At 40.8% G+C, this 24,920-nt stretch overlaps 1 protein-coding gene across 8 annotated transcripts in view; it reads left to right on the forward strand.

Moving 5' to 3' along the window:
* STON2 (stonin 2) overlaps nucleotides 1–24,920 on the forward strand; it is a 68,147-nt gene that overhangs the window by 15,074 nt on the left and 28,153 nt on the right. For 6 of the 8 annotated variants that reach the window (XM_077784007.1, XM_077784010.1, XM_077784011.1 and 3 more), the window contains exons 2-4: nucleotides 558–766; nucleotides 1,188–1,442; nucleotides 7,544–7,741. In XM_077784007.1, the coding sequence (XP_077640133.1) occupies nucleotides 679–766; nucleotides 1,188–1,442; nucleotides 7,544–7,741 (541 nt within the window). In that variant the 5' untranslated portion in view covers nucleotides 558–678. Of the gene's footprint in view, nucleotides 1–137; nucleotides 409–557; nucleotides 767–1,187; nucleotides 1,443–7,543; nucleotides 7,742–17,397; nucleotides 17,575–24,920 lie in introns of those variants that run through there. The other 2 variants (XM_021542875.2, XM_077784012.1) reach the window with 2 other exon arrangements.

The raw sequence follows: 24,920 nt of genomic DNA on the forward strand, positions 1-24,920 counted from the left end.
TTCCAGAGTGGAAAGTGCAGCTGGATGAGAGGGCAGCCCTCTATACCCAGACAATGATAAAAGTCATTGTCCACTCATCCTCATTCCAGAATCAGTTACATAAGTGTTATTGATAATGAAGTGTGCAATTTATTGCTTGCTCTGGAGAGAGATTAGACATTGTAAGCAGCAAGGTGGGCAAAGACATGTTGACAGCTTGGAGTGGGAATTAAGTTACATCATAATCAAAATTTGCTAAACCTGGGAGAATCTCCTCATCTGCTCTTTCTGGCATTATGAGAGGCATGGCACCTTAAGTAAGGACTAAAATGTTGTGTTTGTGGATGGACTGTTTTAACATGAAGGTGTCTCAAAACCCTCAGTTGCTTTATATGGAGTTGCTCAAGTGTAACCCTCCTCTAGACACAGGTGACATTACTATCTCAAAGGTGGTAGTGCTTTGACAGTACTGTGACTGTGGTACATAAATTGCTTTAACATTCTATTTTATAGAATGGTGGCACCGTTCCTCCCATTTAATTTTCTAAATGACATAATCTACTTTCTTGTTTTAACAGCTGTTGAAAAGAAAGGGGAAAGGAGGTGCTTCCCTCCATTGGCTCATCTTCACCGTACCTTTCCAACGCTGCTTCCTCCTCCTTCTGATCCCCGAGTGAAGATGAGTGACCTGCTGCGAATATGACATCTCTGACAAGTGTCATTGCCTCCCACCAGTCCGAGTGGGTGTCCTTCACTGATGAGCTGCTCCTCCCTGTTCCCCCACGAGGTAAGCTCTGATTTTCTCTGGAACTGGTGAGACTTCGTTTGACTTAGACCAACTACTGTCATATGTCTAGCATGAGAGAGCTTGCCTTCTACATGGAAACAGTTTGTGCAGAGATTATCTCCTGCTACCCCTATGTAATAGGAGAATTTGGGTTGAAAAGGCAAATGACTCTCCTCATGTGATGTAATGTAGATCTACTACAGGTTTTGGATCTGTGCTTCAAAATTCAAGACAGTATCCAACCAACCATGGAGCACATCTCACCTATTAAAATCAAGTGCAGGACTGCCAGTGTTAATCCAAAAACTGAATTAGGAGAAGGAAAGTGTCCTACATTTAATGGCAAATTTTAGATGTTTCAACAAAAACCAATTAAATAATGGTTAATCCTGTAAATCTTTCTATGTTACCTCTATTTTAGGTAGCACCAAGGCTCCTCCAGTGAAATGTTTTAATTCCTCAGACACATCCTCAGAAGAGAACCACAATGCAAATGGAGAATTTCAAGACTTTTTCTGCACAGAGCTGGAGGAGGCACCTGAGCAGTCCAAGGTGGATTCTGCTGTGCTTGGTAACCATGTGTCTCCCAGCACTGATCTGTCATCATCCATCAGTGCTTGGGTTCAGTTTGAAGATACACCATGGACCAGTGCTTCATCAACCCACCCACAAACAGGTGAGGCAAAAGCAATTAGAAGGTCTATTCCTCTAAGATAACAAAGTACAATGAAAACATGCAGGATTTTTGCCTTGCTCTTTGGCTTCTCAAAGGTTTGAGTAGTTTGTACAGTATTTTAACACAATTAATGTTATCTGAGTTTCAAAAAGGGCTCACACTATCTTTGAAGATTGAACAAGAAATATTTTCTTTTTGTAAAGAAAATGAAAGCCTTTTATGATTCATTTCACCTGTTTCTTGACTAAGTCTTGGAGATTACCAAAATGCATTCATGGGGAAAGAGCACAGAGGTGTTTTCAGTCATGACATTTCTTACATAGAGGTATGAAAAGCCACTGAAAAAGTCTGAGCCATATTTGCCTCTGTAATCTGGAACCCAAAGAATGGTGATCACCTCTGTGATCATAGCCTTTACCTGGTCTTAGTTCCCATGTGCTTTTTGCCAGCAGCTCATTGATACCAGCAACTAGTGTGCCAGTGCTCATCAGTATTTCCTGCTGACTTTTGATGCTTTGATTTAGCAGCTGGAGAATTACAAAGACAACAGACATTTACCTTCATTCCAGCACTGCATGCACTTTTCTTCAACTATAGCAGTTCTTTCTGACATGCTTTAAACGTGCAGCTTATGGTAACTGATGTGGCTATATGAGCTTCTAGCTTTTCTGCATGAACAGACTTCTGTCCTTCCTTGCAGGAGTTTGTGGAGTAATTGCCCAAGAAAACAATAGTTTACTTTTTCATGTTTAAACTGAGATTCTTTCGTATTAATTCCACTTTATGACTGCTATTTATTAAAGCAGTTTAAAAAGTTATAGCTTCCCTCTGCTCACTGAGTCCATCAGATATTCCCTGTAACATGAATAATACTTCTGTCTGAAAACTTGGATTGTAAACTTTGGATTGGGTTTAGGATAAGCCCCATCTGATTTTCCATCTGCTCTTTTGATGGGTGCTACAGACTAGTACTTTTTAGATAGTGTGGTTAGACCTTTGTGCAGAAGTAGGGGAACCTTCAGGCTAAAAGAGATTTCTCTGACCTTCTTTATATTTATTTGTTGGTTCTTAGTTGTAAATACTTATTTATCCTTATGATGTGGAGAGAAGGAAGAGTACCCATGAAGTATAAATATGTAAAACTGAGGTGCTCTACCTCTCTCTCTAGTTTCATGGCTTTGTGATCCCTATGCTTACTCATGCAGCCACGTACTTTTTCAAATGGGGCTGTTGGTTGCTCTGACTTGGTATTTCCTTCCTAATGTTGTTATAGCCTTGTTAACTGAAAAGCCCGTAAATGCATCATCTTAAGCAAAAACCAAAAATCTTTGTTCAACCTTAATAAAGCTAATCATAAGAAAAACACTTCCATGAAACAAAATTTGTGGTATATTACTCGATGCCTTACCCTTAGAGGGATGTGGCCCAGTCTTAAGGTATATGCTTGGCAAAAGCACTGCCTGTTTGTGTGTGTTTCCAGTCACAGGACACTGGTCTGTAGGACATCCAGATGAGGAGAGTAGAGCAGACTTCAAAAGCATTTGCAGAAGGAGACACTCTTTGTGCCCCTGTAGAGGCCTGGCCTGTGTGATCCATGTCACTGAGGGAGGATATTTACACACTAACTTTGGCATCTGACTGAGATTCATGGAGGAGAGTGGTTCCTCTAACAGACCAGGATGTACTCCATGTAATTCTTGCATGGGAAGCTATTATTCTATGAACTATATAGGAGCCCTAAGGAAGTGTTTCCTAAGGATATTTTAAAATCCTTACGTATGAGCTGGTTCCACTCCTTTTCTTGACCCTGTATGATAAAGGGCCGGACCAGTGCAGCTGACAGCCTCTAAAGGGAAGCAGAAATGACAGCTCTTTTTTTCTGGCCCCTTACTTTGAGAGACATTTGACAGCAAGAGTTAGGATAAACATCAGCCTAGTTGTTCTCCATTATTGTGCAGATCACGATTTTTTCTATGGGCGGCAGCAAAGCTGGAGACCTGTGTATGCTGACACCCTCAGTAGAAAGCCCTGGTGACAGCAATAATTCATTTCCAGTAGCAAACATTCTGCATAAGAACAATAGCAAATACCCAGCCGGGGGGAGGGAAGAGTATAAAGGCTAAGTACAAACAGAAGGATTGGTGTGAGAAGGATGGACACATTTGAAATCTGTTTCCTGTGCAGGCAGCTGTGAGGAGCAATGTCCTGGAGGCACAGCGCCCTGGTCTCATTCCTGTCAGGGCTCCAGCGCTGTTAGGAAATCGTGTCTGTCTGTCTGTGCTTGAGCAGCTGCTCAGCTGACCAGATAATTAGCCAGGCTGATGGCCAGGCTGCTGGAAACACATTTTGAAAAGGGCTTGTAAAGTGGGATTTCCAGAGTGTCATGAGTGCAAAGAGGGCGGGTCCTTGGAGAGAGAGATGCTGTCTTGCTCTGACATTAGGGCTTAAAGTATTTTGGTGCAGGTTCCCCCAGAAAAAAAATATTTCTCCCAAAGTGCTAAGAGTCTAAAAAAATAGAATTTAAAGACAGACAGAGTGTCATGGTTATCCTACAGGAAGTACATTTTATAGAAAATCAAGGCTGATGCTGGACCCTTGTTGTTCTGGGAAAACTCAAGACATTATTGGGGGAGCAGAAGTTGGGGGATTGATGGCAAGAAACAGGGCTGAACAAATAGGCAAAAAATTTGGCAATGAAAAGAAAGGTCAACATCTGAGGTACAGAAACAAAAAGCACCCATAGTAAGTCTCACAGTGAAAAGTATTTAGGACATTCTTGTAAACCCTTCCTTCTATCAAGTTGAGGCAGAGTAAATGCTAAGCAAAATGTTTGTTTCAAAATATTTCTTCATTTGGGGTTTATATGTAGTTAACTGACAGCTGCCAAATCATGTGGATTTCTCCTCAAGAAGCAAAAACTCTTGTGTGAAGCCATAGAAATATTTAGTCACAGAAATTAGGTATTGTGGTGTCCCATTCTCTGTTTTCCTTTTGCTGGGAAAAAAAGAAATTTGATTTTTGTTATGATTATTATCAGCCTAGTCAAACTGTTACTGCCAAAGTGAAAAATGAGATTTTTAGGCTGACCCAAATGTTCCTGTCACAAATGTTACACAATCTGTAAATGATCACAGCCAGCAGGTGACAAAACATTTGCATTTGCTACACAATGGGCCTCCAGCTCAGTCTCATATTCTATCAGTGTTAGCTGCACAATTCAATTCAATGAGGTATTCTTAGTCACCATAATTAGACTAAGGCGAGATCTGTTACATCACCCATCCAACTCAGCCACGCCACTTCTTCCCAAGAGCTTTGTCTGGTTTTAAATGGCTCAAATTACTTGGACTCTTACAATGTCCCTTGAGAGGCTATCCAACAGCATATCTGAGCTTAACTACTTTGTGCTGTTCTCTCTGAAACAGGCAATATTTGCAGCACAAGATCACCAGCTGGTAACTACACCTGTCACTAGAAATTGTGATGCTATGTTAAAATCAGAAAAATCTGAAGTAATAAGAAAGGAAATTATGCTAACATGGTTTATTGCAATACAGTGTAGGGATCAAGGAACAGGTCCTCAAAACCTCAAAGAGGAATTAATGCTTCAAGGTAAATCTGCATGTTAAAAACAAATCCATTGTTTTAAGAATAAACATGTCAAGGAAAGTAAAATGCATGTTGAAGGAAAAGTTTTTTGTTTTGTGAAACAATGAGTTGATTTTCAATATCCAACACATGCTACAGAACTTGCATTTTAGGGATAGTTCTGGCACTGGTCTTTCAACATAAACAGATTTCTGAGAAATTCCTACAGCAGAAAGGCTGTGACTCTGACTATTGGCTTTAGAGACTGAATTCAAAATTTCTACAAAAGAGCCCTGCCTCATTTAGGAATTTGGCTGCAGCACTTCTAGAAATCTTGGAGAGCAGCAGCAGAAGCATCTGAAGAGAGATCTTAAACATGTGTAGATGTTTACTTTTGCTTGTCTTGCTTTTTGAGATTACTAGATGGTCTTTTGGCTCAGCATAGGTAAAATGCCCTTTTGCTAGTTCTAGTAATTACTGTTGGGGAACCTAGAACAGTCACAGTTAGAAGTTGGTTGTAGTAAGAATTTAAAGAACATCTGTTGCAGAAAAAGCTGCCTGTGGTTTTGGTTTTCCAAAGTACAAGACCTTTTTTAGAAAAAAAGCTAACAATTCTGTTCTTCTCCAGGCAAGATGGCCCAACTTACCTGGAATTAAATTAATTTGCCCTTACATAGAAGTATTTGGCAACTCTAGTCCAGTCAGATGCCTTCTTAGATAAAAATTGAGTTTGGAAAGCACAAAACTAGTTGGCAGTATTTGAGTTATTAGATCTTACATGTTTCTAAATTAGCCTGTTTTTTCATATTGCTGTGACTGACTTAAAAAAACACTGGAAATCTAAGATTTTTTAAATAAAATAATTCCACAGTTTCTAGGATATAAAGCACACTTTTAAAAAAACACTTGGCTCCTGTTAGTGATCCACATACAGATCTCAGCTTTTCAGTTTGTCCTCTATGTCCATATAAAGTTTTCTGTCTGTCAAAGCAGTTTCAGCTGAAGTTTTAAGGATGGCTTTTCAGGTGCTGTGTTTAATAAAAGGACTGAAAGAGAGACTGAGAGATTATAATCATATATTCATCATCCTTTCTCTACAGGCACTGAGCACCACACTGCAGGGAGGAGGGGTGGGCTTTGGTTGTGTGTCTGGCACGACAGCTGTCAACCTGTGCAATAAGGAAGCAGATCTGACTTTCAGCTTCTCATCCTCGGGGATAACTCCTCAGAGGTCACTCAGTGTCAGTAGGCTGACAGCTATACACATACAAAAATACCACTGCCTGCTTAGCTGAGGCTATCAGTGCAGATATACAGAGTAAATTCACACTTCTCAAGAGGCAAGGCAGAGAGCACTGTTTGGCTATTCTGTCTATGCACATATCAAGGTTTCCATAACGAGGAAGTGTCCCATCACATCACTTGGATGGAGAGAGATAAGTCTTTTTTAACATTAATTTGTCTTTTTTTTCCCCCGAGGTATCTGTAGACCTAGTAAGGGTTGTTTGTTTATTACATACTGCGAAGAATATCTCTGTGTCAGTAGTTGTTCACTGTAATGGCGAGATTTGGGGAGCATCAAGATCTTTGTTGGTTTAACAGCTAAATACAGATGTACTAATTTAGAAAACAGTTATTAAGCTGCTATTAAATTAGAACTAGCCTACCTGTACACTTTTCCTTAGTTCAGGAAGACTTTTTAACCATGGCTTTGTTTTTAATCAGTATTATTTCCTCACTAGAGTCACCCATTGTTGCTAGCATTCAAGTGATGTAGTGGGCAAAGAGCATGCAATACAAAGAGTACAGAATACAAACTCATAGCAGTGGATGTATGTGATTGTGTTCTGAACTCTGGGTGATGGTTAGGCAGGTCTGAACTGTTTGACATGCAAGTCTGGCAAATGAGTAGCATGGAATTTTTGGTCAACACTGAGCAAAAATGTTAAGTAGTATATTCAGACTGGGACTCTACATTCTGCATGTTTAGAAACAAAAGCCATTCCTAATGCTAATTAATAGGTCAATTTCAGGTTATTTTTATACTCCCCCTCCATGCAGAGCATTCCTGAGATAATGACTGCATTTGAGTGGGTGTTACAGATAGGGAATGCTTAATTAAATAAAATAAAACCACTTAAAAAAAATCTGAGGTGCTGTAAAAACTCCACTGTGTTGCACAACAAACATATTCAGGTCTTGTCAGCAGTGTCAGAAACATGAAATCTTGTTCTGAAAAGTCACAGCTTCTCCAATACTTGAGCAACAGGAAAGCATATGGCTGCCTGCAGCACAGAATCTAAGGCAGACAGCTGAGTAGTGCTGGAGGGTGACAGTGCCAGGCACTATCTAAGTTGCTCTGCATTTGTTATAAAATAACTGTGTTGCTGTGGATGCTGGAATTTGTATTTACAGAGCCCTAGTACACTGATCTAGCATGTCTTTGGAATAGTTGTAATCTTCGTGTAGATTGCCCTGCATGTTTCTAACCAATATCTGTTTTCTGCAACCAGTATCTGCATCAAAAGCACCCAGCTGGACTTCCCCCTCTTCCAACTCTTCTGAGAGGCAAGCCCGTGCCTCAGAGAGCAGCTGGACAACCAACTCTGAGGACACCAGCAGCCCAAGCATTGCTCCCTCCTACACAGATCTGCAGTCACTTAATACCGAGGACTTGACCAGTGGTAGAACATCTGCTGCAGATTCAGCTGGTAAGAGGGAAGCCTTCAAGTTTCCATCTCAGTCTTTTTGATGCTACTCAAACTTACTGTTCAGAATTAACCACAGGGAATGGATCCAAAGCAGAACAAAATCAAGGATTAGGCAGGCTAACATTTTGTTCTACTCTAATTCCAAAAAAATCACACTTGGATTTTGCACAGCAGTGACATGTGCAGGCTCCTGAAGTTAGAGCCAAATGCAACTATGTACCTGTTGATAAACTTGGAGCATTTCTGCTTTTCACATGCCACGTCAGCTTAAGCTGATGTAGGAACTAGTATGTTGTGGGAGAGGCTGGATGCCTTTCCTGAATTTCCATGCAGAAATTTTCTCTGCAGTGTGTTCAGCTGAGGCAGGCCCAGTTCTGCTTGCTCCTCTGTTCCAGTGAGTGCCAAGACACAGATCCAGTTTGCTGGAAGCATTCTTTGCATAGTGCTTTGCAATGTTACTGAACAGTAAATGCAGAGAGAGTGTAAGGCATGACATAAGATGGTTCAGTAGCAGATTTTAACTATTTAAGCATCTTATATCTGACCTTGTAGGGCTCTATTCAGACACAATCCTGATTGTGGAAAAATGTGCTACATGGCACTGTAGCTTTTTGCTCCTCAGTTGTACTCTGGGTAATCTGAAGCAGGAGAAAAAAAGCAGAGTGATGTCGGTCATATCATGGAGAATGGGAACTCCTGAATGACAAAGCTTTCACAGAGCATAAAAAAGCTGACATGTCAGGACACAATAAAAAATACACAGCTCCAGGAGGAAGCACCTGCACTATGTTGAAAGCTATTCAACCCAAGCTGTGGAAGGTCAGTAGCTACATAGTTTGGTGATGAAAATTGATTCCCTGGTATCATGATAGCTCAGACCTGGGAGATATTTAATGTGTTTTCTCTCAGGTGGTGAATGTAAAAATATGTGGGAAATACGATCTGGTTTTTGAGAAATGGTTTCCCAAGCCTCGCTGAGGTCATGTGGCCCTTCCATAAGAAACATATGCATACATCACCTGCAAAGAGTATTATTTTCTGGTTCAGTGAAGCTGGCTTAGACTTCTAGGCAGGTTTATAAACAGCAGCATGATAGGTGCTGGCTCAGCACTTTAGACAAAGGATTTGTGGAGAAGTAGTAGTTATTTTGGATAAGTAGAGCTGTTTCTTTTTTCAAATAATGAAGTTAATACAAATCTGTCTGACCATTTCTTGTTTTGGAGTATTCTGTTTCTCTGTACCTCTGAGTTTGGAAACCACTTTTTGGTAGAGAGGTAGAATAGGCAAGCTGGAGTATGTGCTGGATATTGCTGTTGTGTTGATTTGGTATAGGCTGCTGTCACTGAGGCTGTCTCCATCTGAGTAAAGGTAATGAGGCATGCCCAGTCCATACATAACTTCACACTATATAGGCAAATCAAGGACAGAAGGGCTGTTGTATATGCCTGTCATATACACAGGATTATATCCTATATATGGCCTGAAGCGAAACTGATACTTCAATAAAAGCTTTGTGTGCAACTTTTTTATCTCAGCCACAAACTGACATATTTATTAGCAAGATGACTACAAAAGCTCACTCCAGTCACCTAAAAATTTTTACAAGTAAAAAAGGAGGTAATATAAGCAAAGCTGTGCTTTTAGTTAAAACATAAGATACACTAATCATAAACATAAGATGCACTTACACTTCCAGTACCTTAGTGATACTGGAACTTGAAGTGTGAAATATACAGAGTCTTCCTGTCACCAGCTGCAGAGTTTGCAAAAGGGCAGCATGAACAAAGTGCATTTGTTTGTCGTGTTCCTGGGATGCCTCTCACTTCACTCCCTGAGGTGGCTGATGGCATCAGCCAGGTTTGTGGAAGTACAGAAGCTGAGGACCTAGTGGCCATGGAATTGTTGTACAATTCTGGCTGTTCAGTCGACTGTCATCCCAAGACAACAGTGCATAAGTGCACAAAAAATGTATGATCATTTTCTCCTCTCCATCATCTCTGCTCCTCTCCAAAAATTCAGTTCTTTAAACTTGACTTGATTCAAGCATTTTCAAAGGACTGGCTGCCTCAGTCTCTAGTAAAGTTTGAAGGCTCCATCAAGACAATGGAATGGCATGGTATTTTGCTGTGAAGGCAAAGAGACTCATGCTCTGTGTGATGATGAAGTCACATTGACTGCTAACCAAGATACTGACTCCAAGGACAAGCTTGCTGGAGGAGAAAAAAGTCAGACTAATCTCACTGCTAAAAGCCCTATGAAAATAATAAACCAATGTTTGATCTACTTAGTGATGGTAAAGAATCAGGTCTATGAAACAGTCTGGGTTTAATACTGTTCCAAGCGAGAAAAACCTAGTGATGAGAAAAGTATGAAAAATTCTACTCTGTGGTCAGATGATAAGTAAAATAACTATTTTAGCCATGGTGAATTTGTATTGCCTGAACAGAATAAAAGGATACTCTGTTCTGTAATTTCACCACTTGTCTTGAATTTATCCTGTATGCAAGATGCTTAAAAAACTGCCTGTGGTAGTTTAGGGTACAGGGTTTTGTGTGGGAGCAGGTTAAAGCCTGAGGTAGGTCTGACTGCAGGCATACACAGAGACAAGTCCCAGCCATAAAAATGTGCATCTTGGTGTCCAGGGCTGGTAGGCTCTAGGCAGGTAGAATTGGCTGGGAATTAACTTTCTCACAACTGACACAAAATTTGAGTATAAAACTTATGGGTTTAAGCTTATATAATACATGTGTTTATGCAAGATATGGCCTAGGAAGATGAGAGAGTCCTGAATGATGCAACCTGAAAGTTTACCCTTGCTACAGGGGACTATAGAAAACCTCCCGACTGATGGAGTTGGGGTAAGCAGACTGATATCCTGTAAAGGCAGCAATGTTCACAGTGGTGAAGGTAAATGTTGCATGAACAGAGCTGAAAAAGATCTGCTTTTCTATCAAAGTGCAGCTAAAAGATGCTGCACTTCATTGCCTCTGCTTGTTTAAACTCTGGCACCAAGAAGCCTTTTATATTATCCTCATCTTTGTCAGCACAAAGGACTCTTTAGCCTGCAGTAGCTAGCCAAGAAATATGGGTCAGGTGATAGCAGACTGTCCATTTAACAGGGGCATGTTTATGTGGTTATAACAGCAAGAACTTTGCACCAGCTGGGGTTTCACAGCCTGTGTGAAGCTGTGTTTGGTGCTGGTGAAGTGCCCTTGCCTCAGAATTCTTACCATGCCTTGCCATGTCACCCAGCTTGGATCAATGAGCATGAAAAGAAGTAGGAACTTTTGGCCTTTGTGCTGTGCTCTGCAAGATAAGTAACACAGGACATCTCTGTTACTGATACAATACAAGCATTTGTTTCTTCTGTAGCAGATGCCTGTCTCAGCTTTCAAAAAAGGCCAAATATCTGTGAGACAGAGGAGCAACGGAGAAGCCTTTTTGTAGCTGTGGTTAAGGATCTGTTCTGAGGCTGTGCCCAAATATCTCACAGCTTGATTTAGATTTCTGCATGTATATAGATAAAATAATTTTATCTATATAAATTAAAATTACATTGTAAAAAAATATAGTTATATATGGCATGTATATAATAAAGATCTGTATATTTACATAGCTCATAAAATAGATTCTATTATAAACTTAATGTAAGATACAATAGAATCTCTCTGAATTGCATAATAAAGCTGTGTGTGTTTTTGTCTGTGTGTAGGCATAAGTTTCTTGATAGCAATTTTATGTGCATCATTGCTAGTTGTGTTGTTTCTCTTGTGATTTGTATCTTAGCAAAGCTGCAGCTATGCCACGTTGGATGCTAATGGTTCAATTTGCTGACCAGTTGTTCTCTTTGGCACTTCCTTGTATCTCTGGGATTACTGGGATACTGAGGAAATTGCTGTGTTATTATTTTCTGAGAACATCTGCATGTTTGGAGATAGAAGGTTGCATGTGTGACCCCTAACTTATCAAAATCCAGACAGTTCATAAATCGCACGAGGAATTAATTCCGAGAATGTTGTTATTTTCAACATCATTTAATGGGATTCTGGTGCTTCTGTTCCAAACTTGGAAATGGCAATTCTGACAAGCTGAGCTCCAGCCATCTCTTGAAGGTAATAGAGGGCAAGTAATAACTTTTCAAACCTTTCACTAATGCTTTTCTGCTGTAACTTTGTTACATTTCTTCTGTGACTGTAGCCAGTTAGATACTGAGTCCCAATATGATGACTGCAAGGATGGTATTCTGTGAGTTCAAACAAGCAGTTTTGAACAGATTATATAGGTGTGCAGTGTGGTTGCACTGAATGCCATGAACAGGCTACAAGCTCTGAAATAATTCCATGTTAATTACCATGGCAAGGGGGAGAATAATACATGCTGACGGTTACCACCTTCCATCCAGAACTGCATTTGAGTTGTTCTGTGTAATTATTAACCAGCTTGTGCTGTGTCCCAGACACATGGAAAACTTGTATATGAGAGCCTGCCAAAGCCAGGAGAGGAACATCCAACCCTTGCTTCAAGGAGGAGGGGACTCGAGAGTACCACGAACAAATAGCACTTAAAATATACTCCTAAACAACTCCAAACTGTAAGGGCTAATTTCAGCATCAGAAGCAGGGTTCTTTATTTGTTCATGTCAATACCAACCAGTAATTCAGGAGTTTTATATCCTAGTTGTCACCCCAGATTTTCCTCATGCATTTTTAGCTTCTTGAGGAGTAATGAATTAAATCTGGGAAGCTAGGTCTACATAATTCTTAGCAGTAGAAGTGTTGTGATCCCAAGCAAGACCTATGTCCATGGAATTATCTCATCTTCAAGGCTTCCTGGCTGCAGTATCCCAATGACCTCTGCAGGAGAGTTCAGCCCTCATTCCTGTTTTGCAGTTGGGAAGTCTGCAGCTTGGTTGTGCAAGCTGGACCTAGGTGAAGTAGAAATAGCTTTTGCCATATAGACTGACAGCCTTGCTCTTTGCTGAAGACTGCAGGTAAAAGTAGTGGACCAGAGTCATTGTGTCAGTCCCTCCTTGTGGCAGGAAGGAAGGCACAGAAAATCTGCCAGGTGGAAGAGGGAAGTGTTAGAATGAGGAAAGAACAGGTACAACAATAAACAAATGTTTATTTCTATCTATTCAGAAGAGAGAATTACAAAATAATCTTGGTGTGCAGTCATCTGATTCATAGGCTTTAAGGCCAGAAAGGAGGACTGTGTTGTCATTATTATTGTCCAGTCTGGCCTCCTGCATGTCTCAGGCCAAAGAACCTCACCTGGTCATTTCTGCACCAAACACTTCAGATTGAAATATACAGCACAATTGCAGACTGTGCAGAGAAGGCATTGAGAACAGCCCTGAGGAAAAGGATGTGGGGCTGTTGGTGGATGAAAAGCTCAACATGAGCTGGCATTGAGAACAGCCCTGAGGAAAAGGATATGGGGCTGTTGCTGGATGAAAAGGTCAACATGAGCTGGCAATATGGAAGAAAATCTTTACTGTGAGGGTGGTGAGGCACTGGAAGAGATATACCCAGAGAAGTTGTGGATGGATGCCCCATCCCTGAAGTGTTCAGTGCCAGCCTGGATGGGGCTTGAAGCAAGCTCGTCCAGTGGAAGTTGTCCCTGCTTATGGCAGGGTGGTTAAAACAAGGTGAGTTTTAAGGCTGCTTCCAACCCAAGCCATTCTATAATATTACCATATCTGGAGCAAATATTTGCACAATATCTTTCTGATTAACATCAGCTGCAGCAAAGTTAGTCCCTGATCAGCGGCTTCCATCCCTTCAAAACTTTATTTTTAAAAAGGACTACCTTAGTGATAACATTTAAAGCAAGCTATGATGTCACTGAGCTCAGCTCTGCTAGCTCTTGTGGGCCTAAATGTAGACTGCTAATTACAGCAGGTCCAATATCTGCCTCCCCTACACCCCAGAAAATAACACTGATTATTAATCTTCCGTATTACTTGCCTCACAAAGAAAAGTGGTTGATGCTGTAGTAGGGCTATACCAGATTCATGCTTTTTCTTCAGGAATAATGAGAAGTATCAGGATGTAAGTGTACAAGATTTAACATTGCTCTTATAGTAAGAAAGGAGTTAGAAGAAAGATCAGAAGTGTCTGCTCCTACTAATGCCTACTACACTGAGTCTTATGGTGCTCACCCCTGTGAATTAATTAGACCTTCCCTGCTCATCCACATTATAAAACCAAATCTAAGACGAGGATGCAAAGTGTGAGAAAAGAAAGTGACAATATTTCACTGAGTCCAATTTTCATTATTGCTTGGAAATAACTTTAGGTATATGTGTATATATATATATATATATATATATATATATATATATATATATATTAAAATAACTTTGTTGTTTAATTGAGTGTTTTTTGTCTGTTTACTAGCATAGAATCAGTTCTGATCTCCTGCATGTCATTGGCCCTGTGCTGCAAACAGCTAAATGAGCATCTTGTATTTCAGGTGCTGAGTTTTCTTCTCATGGGTATTCAGAAGTGCAAGGTACAGTAACTGTAGATTTGTAGCAGAGTTATCTTTATTATAGAAGAACTAAATGCTGAGCCTACATGGTGTTCTTGATATAGTTCACTCTTTTCACACCTATTCACCTATATTTTTACATAGATCAACTGAAAAGACAGCAGAGAGAAGTCCAGGGCAAGTCACAGGACTGACCTTCTGATCTGCCTTTATATAGGCAATATCCCAAGAAAATAGATGCAAGTAGGTGCTTTGTAGTTTGTCTCAGGCCAGTGAGGCAGACTAGGTGGTATGAAGCCCTTTATTTCTGTTTGTAATGCTGTGATTCCTCAGCCACAGTGTTTACATTGGCCCCCCTTGGCCTCTAACGCAGAAAGCCACATGCTGATATGATAAGTCTGAAGAGTTCAGCAGGAGATTTTGCAGCTGGACAGGACATTTCAGTGTAAAGCTTAATTGGAGATGGGATGCTTAAGTGCAGCAGTTATCTGTGATTGCTGTATTCGAGAGGAACAGCTTGGTTTATTTGAACCAATTCTGCTGGATGCTAAGTGGCTTCCGAGCTTAAAGGCTGCTGGGAGAGAAGAACACCAAGATATCTCCCCTATCTCTTTCAAAGTGGAAAACATCAGTGGCAGTTTTCAGCGACATCATCTCGCCTTGCGTTCAGCTCCTGGGAGCATGCTGCTGTACTGCTGACAGGAGGCAGGAATGGCACTGTAGCCATGGAGAAGCACTGTCCCAGCTTCATGCTGCTCAGCACCACAGCCAGTGCTGCACAGCACTGGCTGCACCCCAAGGAACACAGTTCTGCAGCTCCAGAACCACAGCAGGATTCACTGCAGGGAGGAGTCACCCATCTGAGAAGTGGCATTTTCCACGCTTGATTCTACATGGCAGAGAAGCAAGCAAGCCTTCAGCAGTAGTACCAATTATGAGTTGTAAATCATTGCATGTGCTCTTAATTAGACATCCCAGTTCTGTGTGGAATTTCCTGTCTGATTATGAACTGGCTGAAACAGCCAGTGAAAAAGCTGGCAGCAGCAGACAGCAAGTAAGAATGAGAAATTTCACAATACCCAAAATTGTATGGATTTTCTGGTTTGTCTCTTGCTGTGATATCATCCAAACCTAAGAAAGGCAGACTATGCTTCACAGGCATTGGAAAAGTGATGATGAACACCTATAGGGGATCAGTTAGAGAGTTATCTCCTCAAAGAACAGTGTGGAGTAAAATGGGAAGCAGATTTGTCAAAAACATGAATAGTGAAAAGAATAATTTAAGCAAAACTTTCAGCTTCTATGTTGACAACTTATTTTCTTGTGCCCACTTTTAATCTTGTGATAAATGTCCATTTTTATCAGGGCGTCTGCCTCCCTTTTTCTTGTATTCAGCACCAGTGTTGAATAAAAGAAAATAAAAGGGATAAAATGTAACACTTTCTGTTCTTTCAAGGAGAAATGAGCAGAGTTGGATGACAATACTCTAGGGAAACTGCTGACTTATGTCTTTACTTCAATATCTCTTGTTTTCACCTCATCTAGCCATGATCAAACCATATAATACTGGAGCACAGGTATGACATGAATCTTAATAACTATGTTCATCTGTTATTAGAAGCAATTTGATCTTAATTGTCCTGTTTGACAGATGAGACCAAAATCCTCTGCCTGTATAAACTGGTATTTGCATTATGACTGTGCATATTACATGAGAGGAAGAGGAGACTTCATGCTATTTCTTCATTCTGATCTTGGCTAGCAAGAATGAGAATTGTGATTCTGGGTTTTGTCACATGGATGCTAGTCTAATTTACTTGTCAGTCCCCTTGTGGTACTGCAGTATATTTCATGGACACTGATTTAACTTATCACTTAGGAGTAAAATTTTTATAACTATTAAGCATGCTCAGTACTTGTTGTGAAAAAGTCCAGATCTGGATTTTGCACGTAAAATTGTTTCCAAGCTTCTCATGTCCCAGCTATTCTTGTTACAGTTGAACAAAATTTTCAAACAGCTTCAGCTCAGTGTGCTCCTCTCCAAATCTAGCCATTTAATTTAGTGTCTAAAAGGAGATTAGAGATCCTGCCAGCATATGTCCTGTAGCTCTGTATTCTCAAACCTATTACAGGCTTTGTAGAAATTATTCCATTTAAGTGGATATTTTAGTCAACAGTTTATTGAAGCTGCTGTATTTTCACATGTAGACATTTCAGAGAGCTTTAAACATAATTCACATAAGATCATAGGAATGAATCTATTTCACAGGACCCCAATGTAAATGTATTCATGACCGTTTCCTATCCACGTGTTCCTGTGCCAATATTGTCTTTCAAATAGCTTTTTGCCCTCTCCAGTGTAAGCATTTTAATATATTTATACAGGGTAATTATCTCACTCTCCTTGTGTTCATTTGCTAAACTGAATGAGACAAGTTCTTTAGTATTCTGGCTCTCCATTCTCCTCCTCATCCTAGAAAGCTTTTCTCAGCTCACATTGCTGTTTGATTAATCTTTCAGTGGTGATCAAAACTCTGCAACACTGAGGTGTCACCACAGCCTAATATCAAGATATTAATTTTCCCATCTTCAGGAATTGTCTCCTTGTTACATCCCAAGATCTTATTTCCTTTTGTGCCAGTGCATCAGGCAAGTACCCTTGCAGTATATTCAAACTGATAGTCTATATGTGCTTGCTATGTCCTGCCTCTGCTACTCGTGCATTTGTGTGCTTGGTGGTTGGCATGAGTCTTCAGAAGGGGCTGGGGGAAAAGGAGCAGAGGCCAGCACAGAGTGTACAGAGGGGCACATGGGGCACCTGGCAGAGCACACAACTGGAGGGTGTTAGTGCACTTGTCACGCCAGCCGCAGCACCAGCTTCATCGCTTCCTGTGCCTCGGGCACGGGCAGCTGGCTCCAGACAGGGACACGAGGCTGGCCCAGGGCGATTCACTGCACCTCCTCTGCAGCAGGCCCCTCACCAGCCAGCCAGAATTAGGATCTGGGTGGGAAAGTTTACATAAAAGAAGTAAGGGAGGCTTTCCTGGTGGCTTTGCTTTCATGAACCCACCACTCCTCCTCCCCCGGACTGATTTGTTTGTTCAGGCTTGGTTGCCTCCAGCAACACATTATTAGTGTGAACTATGGTGTATCCTGGGAGACCTGCAGGATTCCCCACAAATCTTTTGAGTTTTTCGTCTCCAAGGAGGAAGAGACACAAAGGCATTTCAGTCTCTTGACGCACTTGCACGTGCATTGTTCCCCTTCTTTGAGTGTTGGTGTGTCTCTTCAGCAAATGCTGCAATTGGACTGCACAGTCTTCATCTTGCATCTTCATCTCAGTGAGTAGATTATGCTTTTCTTGGTAAAGCCACCAAACTGCGCTGCTTTAAAGGATGTATTTGAAAACATGCTTAGCTGAAGAGGTTTCAGCAGAGCTGCGTGCTTATTGTTGTACACTCAGATCTGTCCTTGCTGATGCCAGACCTCGGGCTTTCAGGGTAAATCTGGCTTTAAGATAAATACAGCTTGTATTACGGATGAGCAGTTTTCCTTGATTTAGTGTGGCTGCCAAGGCAGTGATGACACAGTGACAATGGATTAACAACGTGGGTATGTTCTCAGGGTGCTGCTGAGACCATACATCTCTGCTAAAATCAATGCCACTGCAAATTCTTTAGATATAACAAGTGTAATGAGAGCTTCCCCACAATGTGATCAAACTCTGCAGGTATGCTTTTGATCTCTGCTTGGTTTGAAATTACAGGACTCAGCTTCAGCTCCTTTGGCTGTTCTGTGTCCCAGGCTTGCAGGAACCAGCCTGTGTGTCACAGCACAGTTCAAACATCATGAAGAGCACTTGATTTCCTGATTAGTCATGTATGTGTCCAGAGATGGACAGCATCAGATGAAATGATCTCCCATAAAGGTCAAGGCAGCTTAGCTAAGAGAGGTCAGTGCTCCACTAGAAAAGGCATCAACAACAGATGGCATCTCAGTAAGAGAACAGTCAGAGGTAATGGAAATAAGGGTTCTTGTAATGGTGATGTTGTTGGTAATGGGGGGCTATTAGAGGGCAAGGGAGTTAGGGAAGTGCAGAGAAGGTGTTTTGAGTGCCATCTACTTTCACCAAGTGATTCAGTTGCCAAGAGACTCAGATGTTTAAAAGTGGTGACAGGCTTCAGTCCTGTCCCCCTGCCAAGCTGATCCAGGTCTGCCAGAGGGTGGGGGACTGCTGGGGCAAAAGGATGAGCTGTGCTTTGCTGAGATTGACAGTCCAGCTGCATCCACAGAACAAAACCAGTTTGTTTCGTGTGTCTGAACAACCTAAACCTGAACTAATGAAACAAACTGGTGTGAAAGGAGAAAGGTTTTTTGCCAGAGTCAGTAGCTCCTTGTCTGCTGGATAAAAGGAAAAGCAGGTTAGTAGAAATCATCCCATCCCTCATCAGATGGCAGGGGAAAGAGTCGCTCTTCAAGGAGCAAAGGCACTTGAGAATAACCTGATAATTGCTGGATCATTCTTAAGTCAGACAGCAGGGACCAGGATACAGAAGGCTTCTCCTGCTAGACCTGGAAACCCATCTCATGTACCTCTTGTACCATCTTTCTTCAGGGAAGAAGTAAGGGGAAAGGAAATACAGGGATGGATGACTAGGCTATACTTTTTCCACATCTGGATTATTTCTTAGTGAACAGCTTTAGTCCCCCTGCTTCAGCCCATCTCCTGCTTTACAGAAAAGTTGAAAGGTGGTTCTTGAGCCTCCCAGCTGCCATTGCTCTAAAAAATGCTCTTTAACCCACACAATCCCTTTTCCCTTTCTTCACCATGGGATTTTCTCTCTTCCTGTCCATTTTTTTCTCTTCTGGGTGCTGCTCTACTTCTATTTCTTTCCAATTTAAAGTAACTTAAATGCTTAAAAGCTTTGATGCCAGTGGCATCACCTTGTTTCTAGCGAGTGACCTGCTGCATCCTGCATTCCCTTCTGGGAGGGAAGGGAAAATGAGAAAAGGGACTGTCATTCCCCTTTACTTGGCAGGAGGCCCTTCTGCATGCAGACAAATTTCTTCATAATCTACTTCTGAAGTTAAATTTCTCTTTTTTGACTGGATAATTGAAGTAGCACTGTTGCAAAGTAGTGAAGTAATAGTAGTCTTTAAGAAAATACATACCAATTCTAGCAGTAGCTAATGCTTTACTGGAGTGCCCTGCTGCGTCATTTAAATTCCATCAGTGATGATAATTTCTGCACCTTACAGGAATCCGAAGCTGCAATATTTCCCTGGAATACTTCCATAGAAAATTTTCTATTTTCTATGATGCTGTAGGAGTTTGACTCTTATACTTGGATTTCTACCATTACATTAAAAAAATGTGTATTATCTTTAAAACTCAATTTTATGGATATTTTAATTTTTCTAACTTTGTTTCTTAAATCATTCCCTCACGTCTCAAAAAAAAACCCTTTATTTTCTATAGTATGAGTAGAGTTTGAGTATAGAAGTCTTTGCTCAAATTAGCATAAATTGGGAAAATGCCACTCAGGTTGATGAACAAGTTTTGGAGGCAAGTGATCTCTGTGCTTAACATCATAACCACCTAGAATCCCCATGCAGTAATCTAGAGCGACATGTATCAAAGCCAAATTGCTACTGAGCCTGTCACCTACCTGAAATGAAAGTGTAAAATATGTTCCTGTGCCATTTTTAATCTAATTGCCTAGTAATCATCGGGAGATAAATATTCCTCACTATCTTTCCTGAAAAGTTTACGAACTTAACACTCCCTATATATTTCTTTAGTTTTTTGTCTTAAAAGCCTTCAATCCCAATTCACTTTGGCAAATGCAGTATTTAGTATTTTCTTCATGTAAGTGGAGCTGGCTTTGCAATGTGTTTAATAAAGTCAGTTTCCACACTGACTATATGCAACAAAAAAGGGAAGATGTTTAAAAAGAGGAAAGCACTATGGTGAATGTACAGTAATGGTCTCCAAATTGTATTCTGCATCTGCTGGTACAGTTTACTTTAAACTAATTTTCAAGTCAACACTTGTACAAAACAGTGAACAAATGGTAAAAATGATGAAAATACAACTTCTCTTAAAAAACAACTGCTAGCCCCACTAAGGCAATGAACTATGGCCATGGCATGTTTCTGTGCTATCTCTGTCTTCTGTGATGAATGGCAGGACTCTTGTGCACTATAAGCATAGAGTAATTTTTATTTCTGTGATGAGGTAAGATGGTGGGAAGAGTGAAGATCCTCCACTATATTTTTCTACTCTGTGTTTTCTCCCACAGAAATTTGAATACAAAGGCTGCCTTTATCAACTGCATGGTTTTTGGTTTTTTTCCCCTCAGCTTCTCATACTTTATAATTTGGCTATGAATTATAAAGAATGGACCAGAGATTAGAAATTAGCACCCTTTGTGCCCTATTGAAGGCATATCAACCCCTCCTCCTTAGACACTGCAAAATTCCTTGCTAATAAGGCTGACTGAACAAGTCTTCATTAAACTGCATGTTGTTGGCCTGGAGAATTTTTCTCCATCAGCCATTCAGACCATGACCTGGACAAATCAACCGTGATGCCTCAGATGTGAAAAGCCTTTGTTTGGCTTCTCACGTTCTGAACACAATTAGTAGCTCTGCAACTCATCCCCTTGGCCAAGATAGAGTCACGCTGTCCCTTCCTGTAACTACTGGTCTTGAGGAAAGTCACTCTGAGCATTCCTCAAGTGATTCAGTAGAATGTGATTTTAACCATGTAGCTCCCCAGTCCCATGGAAATGAGTGGCAGATGAGAATAAAGCTGGTTACACCCAGTTAGAATAGTCATGCTGTGCTGTCTGTGCTGGCAACATAATAGGAAGGGTAATGGGACAAAATTTCCACTAAATTGAGGTAAAGAAACTGACTTATGCAATATGTCTGTCATTAAGGTGACTGAGGCTTCTTTCAGCTTCTAGACACTGTGGTCCAGATGTTTACCACCTCTTCTTTCAACCAGGAGTAAGTTACAATAGCTATGACTTTTGTGTAACATGGCAGAATACACAAGTCTTTCATTAAAAATCATCTTCCACTTGAAGATAAAGTTATTATAAATTGCACAAATAAAGGAGACAGCTTTTTGTAATAGTCATTAATGGCTTAAGAGCTGTTTCACAAATATGTAACTCCTTGAGCTTGTCAGAGTTTGCTTTGCTCCAGAAGAATGAAAGGCCAGAGACTGAAGCTTTATTTCCTCCTCATAAATCCTGAGGATCGTGCATTTACTTTGGCTCTGGTTTTGCTGCTTCTTCAGATTATGTCTCTGTTCCCTTCAGTGTTACTGCACTGGAGAAGTGGTATGCCTTCTGCTCATTATGGTCAGGAGTTAAGATTTCAGATTTTTTGCCTTAGGCACTGGTTGAAGCCTTTCTCTTACAGGTTATGTGCCTGCAAGTCACAAGGCAGTAGAAGCATGCAGCAGGTGAGTCAGGGTACTCTCTTTCTGTCTATGCATATAATTATCTGTATTTCTATATGTGTGTGGGGGGTGTGCATGTATACCTACTCTCATTTGTAAATTCTTGAAAGACTTCAAACAAAAATATCAGTTGTATTTTTGTTGGAAGAGATGGGTGAACATCAGTCCAACCCAACCACGTGTCTCTTCAACCAGACAGGTCTTAACAGCACCCTGTGTTCCCCCTGGCTTCCTCACCCACTCCATCCATCTCTTTTTTGCACAGATCCTGATCTCCTCAGCCACAGAGCTTCTGCCTACAACTCAGAGGCCAAGAAGGGCTTGGTCACTTGTGATGGGAGGTGGAGCTGAAGTGATCCATTTCAAATGGATTTAAATGGCAGGCATGGTTAGGACACCCTTAGGGTTGAAGGAGGCATCTCTCTGAGTTCTCAGCATGAGCACTGGACCAGCTGGACAGTGGTCTGTCACCTGTGAACTTCTCTACAAATTTTTCTTCTCACAGACCTTAAATGTGTATTGGCAAAAGGCTGCTTCAGGCATGTGGATTTATGTAAGAAGCAGAAACTAATCAGAGACTATGTCTTGTAGATTTCCCCGGTATCAGTGGGTTTGGCTATTCATATTTTCAGTCAACTTTCAAAGAAGTTGTATTTAGCTCTGAGTAGTGCCTGGATTATGCCATATGTTATATAGCTGAGGAGTATCTGGCTTTCAGTTAACCTTTTCTTCTAAGGTATTTTGATGCCTTTCTTTCTCTATGTTTTGGGTTTTTTTGCTTTGATTATATCCCGGCCTAAACCATCTTGTCCTATGAGGATGATACTATAGAACACCATTCTAGACTACAAGAATGAGCTTTAATTTTTGCCATCTTTTCCTTCCAAGAAAAGGATCCTGGAATAGCAACTGTTCAGAATTCAGTGGTTGCAAAATAATTGATAAACACAAGCCAAATACTGCTGGCTGAGGATTGTGTTTAGTCTGGGCTTGGTTCCTTCACTCTTTCTCAACTTCTGCAGGATGATTACAGGCCAGCAATGACAAGATACTGCTCAAGAGCAAGTCCTTATCTGTTACTTATGCTTCAAATGCCTCAGGAAACAGAGTTGAAACAGACTTTCATACAGCTTTCATAGTTTGCAAGGATGAATAAGAATAAAAGAAATATTAATGTGAGGTGTGATGAAAATTACATCTTCTCAGGGGTAGCTGGGAGAATGTAGAGACCTCTCAGCGATTTGCTCTGCAAGGAGATCCATCAGGCTGCCAAACAGTTCAGGTTGAGCTCTTGCGTAAAGAAAAATAGAGTTTAGCTTAGGTTTCCCACAGCCAAGCAGAGGCTGAGTTACCAGCTTAACAGTGGAGTGGCATTTTGGAGTGAATTTATCTTTTACATTTTTTTACAAAGGCTGTTGACAGTTTTTGAGACATTGTGCGTAGAGATAATAACAGCTCTATAGTGCATGTATTTTTTGGAAAGCAGATTTTATTTCTTTCCCCACAAATCTGATTCTGTCCCTAATTTGAGTTAATTAATGTGCACATTTTAAAAGTTTTTTTTGTATTAGACAAAAGGTCAAGGGACTGCCACCTTATGAGGAAAAAACATGTTTCCTGAGAAACAAGCTTGCTTCAGTATGTCTATGACATCCCAGGACCACATGCAGTGCTCTGTCGTGGTAGTCAGATTAATTATGGACCCTAATTGGGAACAAGAAACAAAAGAGGGAGTCTAGGGAAAGATGACTTCATCTCCCTGCTCATCTTACATTACTGTTCTGCACAAAAAGATTGAGGGAACAGACAGAACAGCAAACAGAACTATCTACGTAGAGTTTTCCCTTGGCTGAGAAGAGAAAGGATAAAATGAGAAAAGGAACACTGTTCACCTGGAAAGTCACAAGAGCAGGTCTGAGTTTTCATCTTTTTCAGCCAGTGTGTTTGTTTAAGTCCACACCTTTAAAAGTTTTTGTTCAAACAGTTTGTCCTTGGGCTAATTTCTCCATCTTGTTCTGCTTTAGCCTCAACTTGCTATAAGCCTGGGAATTTTTAGCCTCTGTGAAAGAAGCTTTTTCTTACACTGACAGAGAATGCCTTGTCTGCTACATGAAGTTGTTACAACAAGGTGTGGGAGGGAAGTGAGGCATGACGGTGTTGCATAAGGGACAGTTTCACGATTGGCAGACTGGGGGGAATTACAAAACAAATGTTCCGGTTCTTCCATTAATTGTTTAATTTTAGATGAGTAGCATAGGCTAAAATTGGCAAAGGCCTAGACAGATATGTTGGCACAAGTAAGGACAGCATGTGGCCATTTCTGATTTACTAGTTGTTTTGGGTTTTTTCTGAGGAGAGGCATCTAACCCCCGATTCTGACTCCTTGCCTATCAACACATCCCCTCTAGTAAGGCCGACGTGTCTCTTCTGCAGGCTGGCAGGCACCAGCTTTGTTTCATGCTGTTTGGCACCTTTCACACAGGAAAGACTCACACAGTTGTCCCTGCAGTGCCTGATCACACTCATTCAATCACCTACGCTCACCCCCTTTCATAATTTAATTCACAATCACCATTGTACCAACACTCAGAAGTCATAGCTTGGCCTTTCATTTCTGGTTCTGCATGCTGCCACACTCTACCATTCAAGCCATAAAGCCATTTACCTTCTGTGGGTAATTCCACATACTTAAAATTATTTTTATACTGATATAATTTAATGGGTAAATGGCAAATCAATAATTTTTCTGTACGCCAGGTACTTTTTGGCATTACTTCCCAATTATCCAGACATCTTTCCTTCAAACAATCTGTTTTCCTCAGTGTGTCAAAATATCACATGTATTTTTTTTCTACATAGTAATCAATGAGGGGAAATGAGAAAAACCTGAATAATCCAAGGAATGTCACAGAGGAGCAGAAGGATGTTAGCTGTTTCTCAGAGGCACTGACAGATTGTTCCTGTGTTTGTCAATCTTACACCTGAACTGCTTGGGGCAGAGGTAAGGGCAAAGAAAAAAATACAGGCTAAACCAGGGTATTTGGGAATACCTAGAAGTGTATTTGGCAGGTGGAGCACTCTGTGTTGGTAGACCTGTCTGTTTGGTCTGTAGGTTAGGTCTCCTTCTCGTTCCTTTTATGGCAAGAGCTGGCAAGAACTCCTGGATCATTAAGTCTAATTCCTGCTATCACAAATGGACATACCCTGTTATTG

The sequence above is a fragment of the Lonchura striata genome, chromosome 6, assembly GCF_046129695.1.
Source record: "Lonchura striata isolate bLonStr1 chromosome 6, bLonStr1.mat, whole genome shotgun sequence".
In the NCBI taxonomy this organism is placed as follows: Eukaryota; Metazoa; Chordata; class Aves; order Passeriformes; family Estrildidae; genus Lonchura; species Lonchura striata.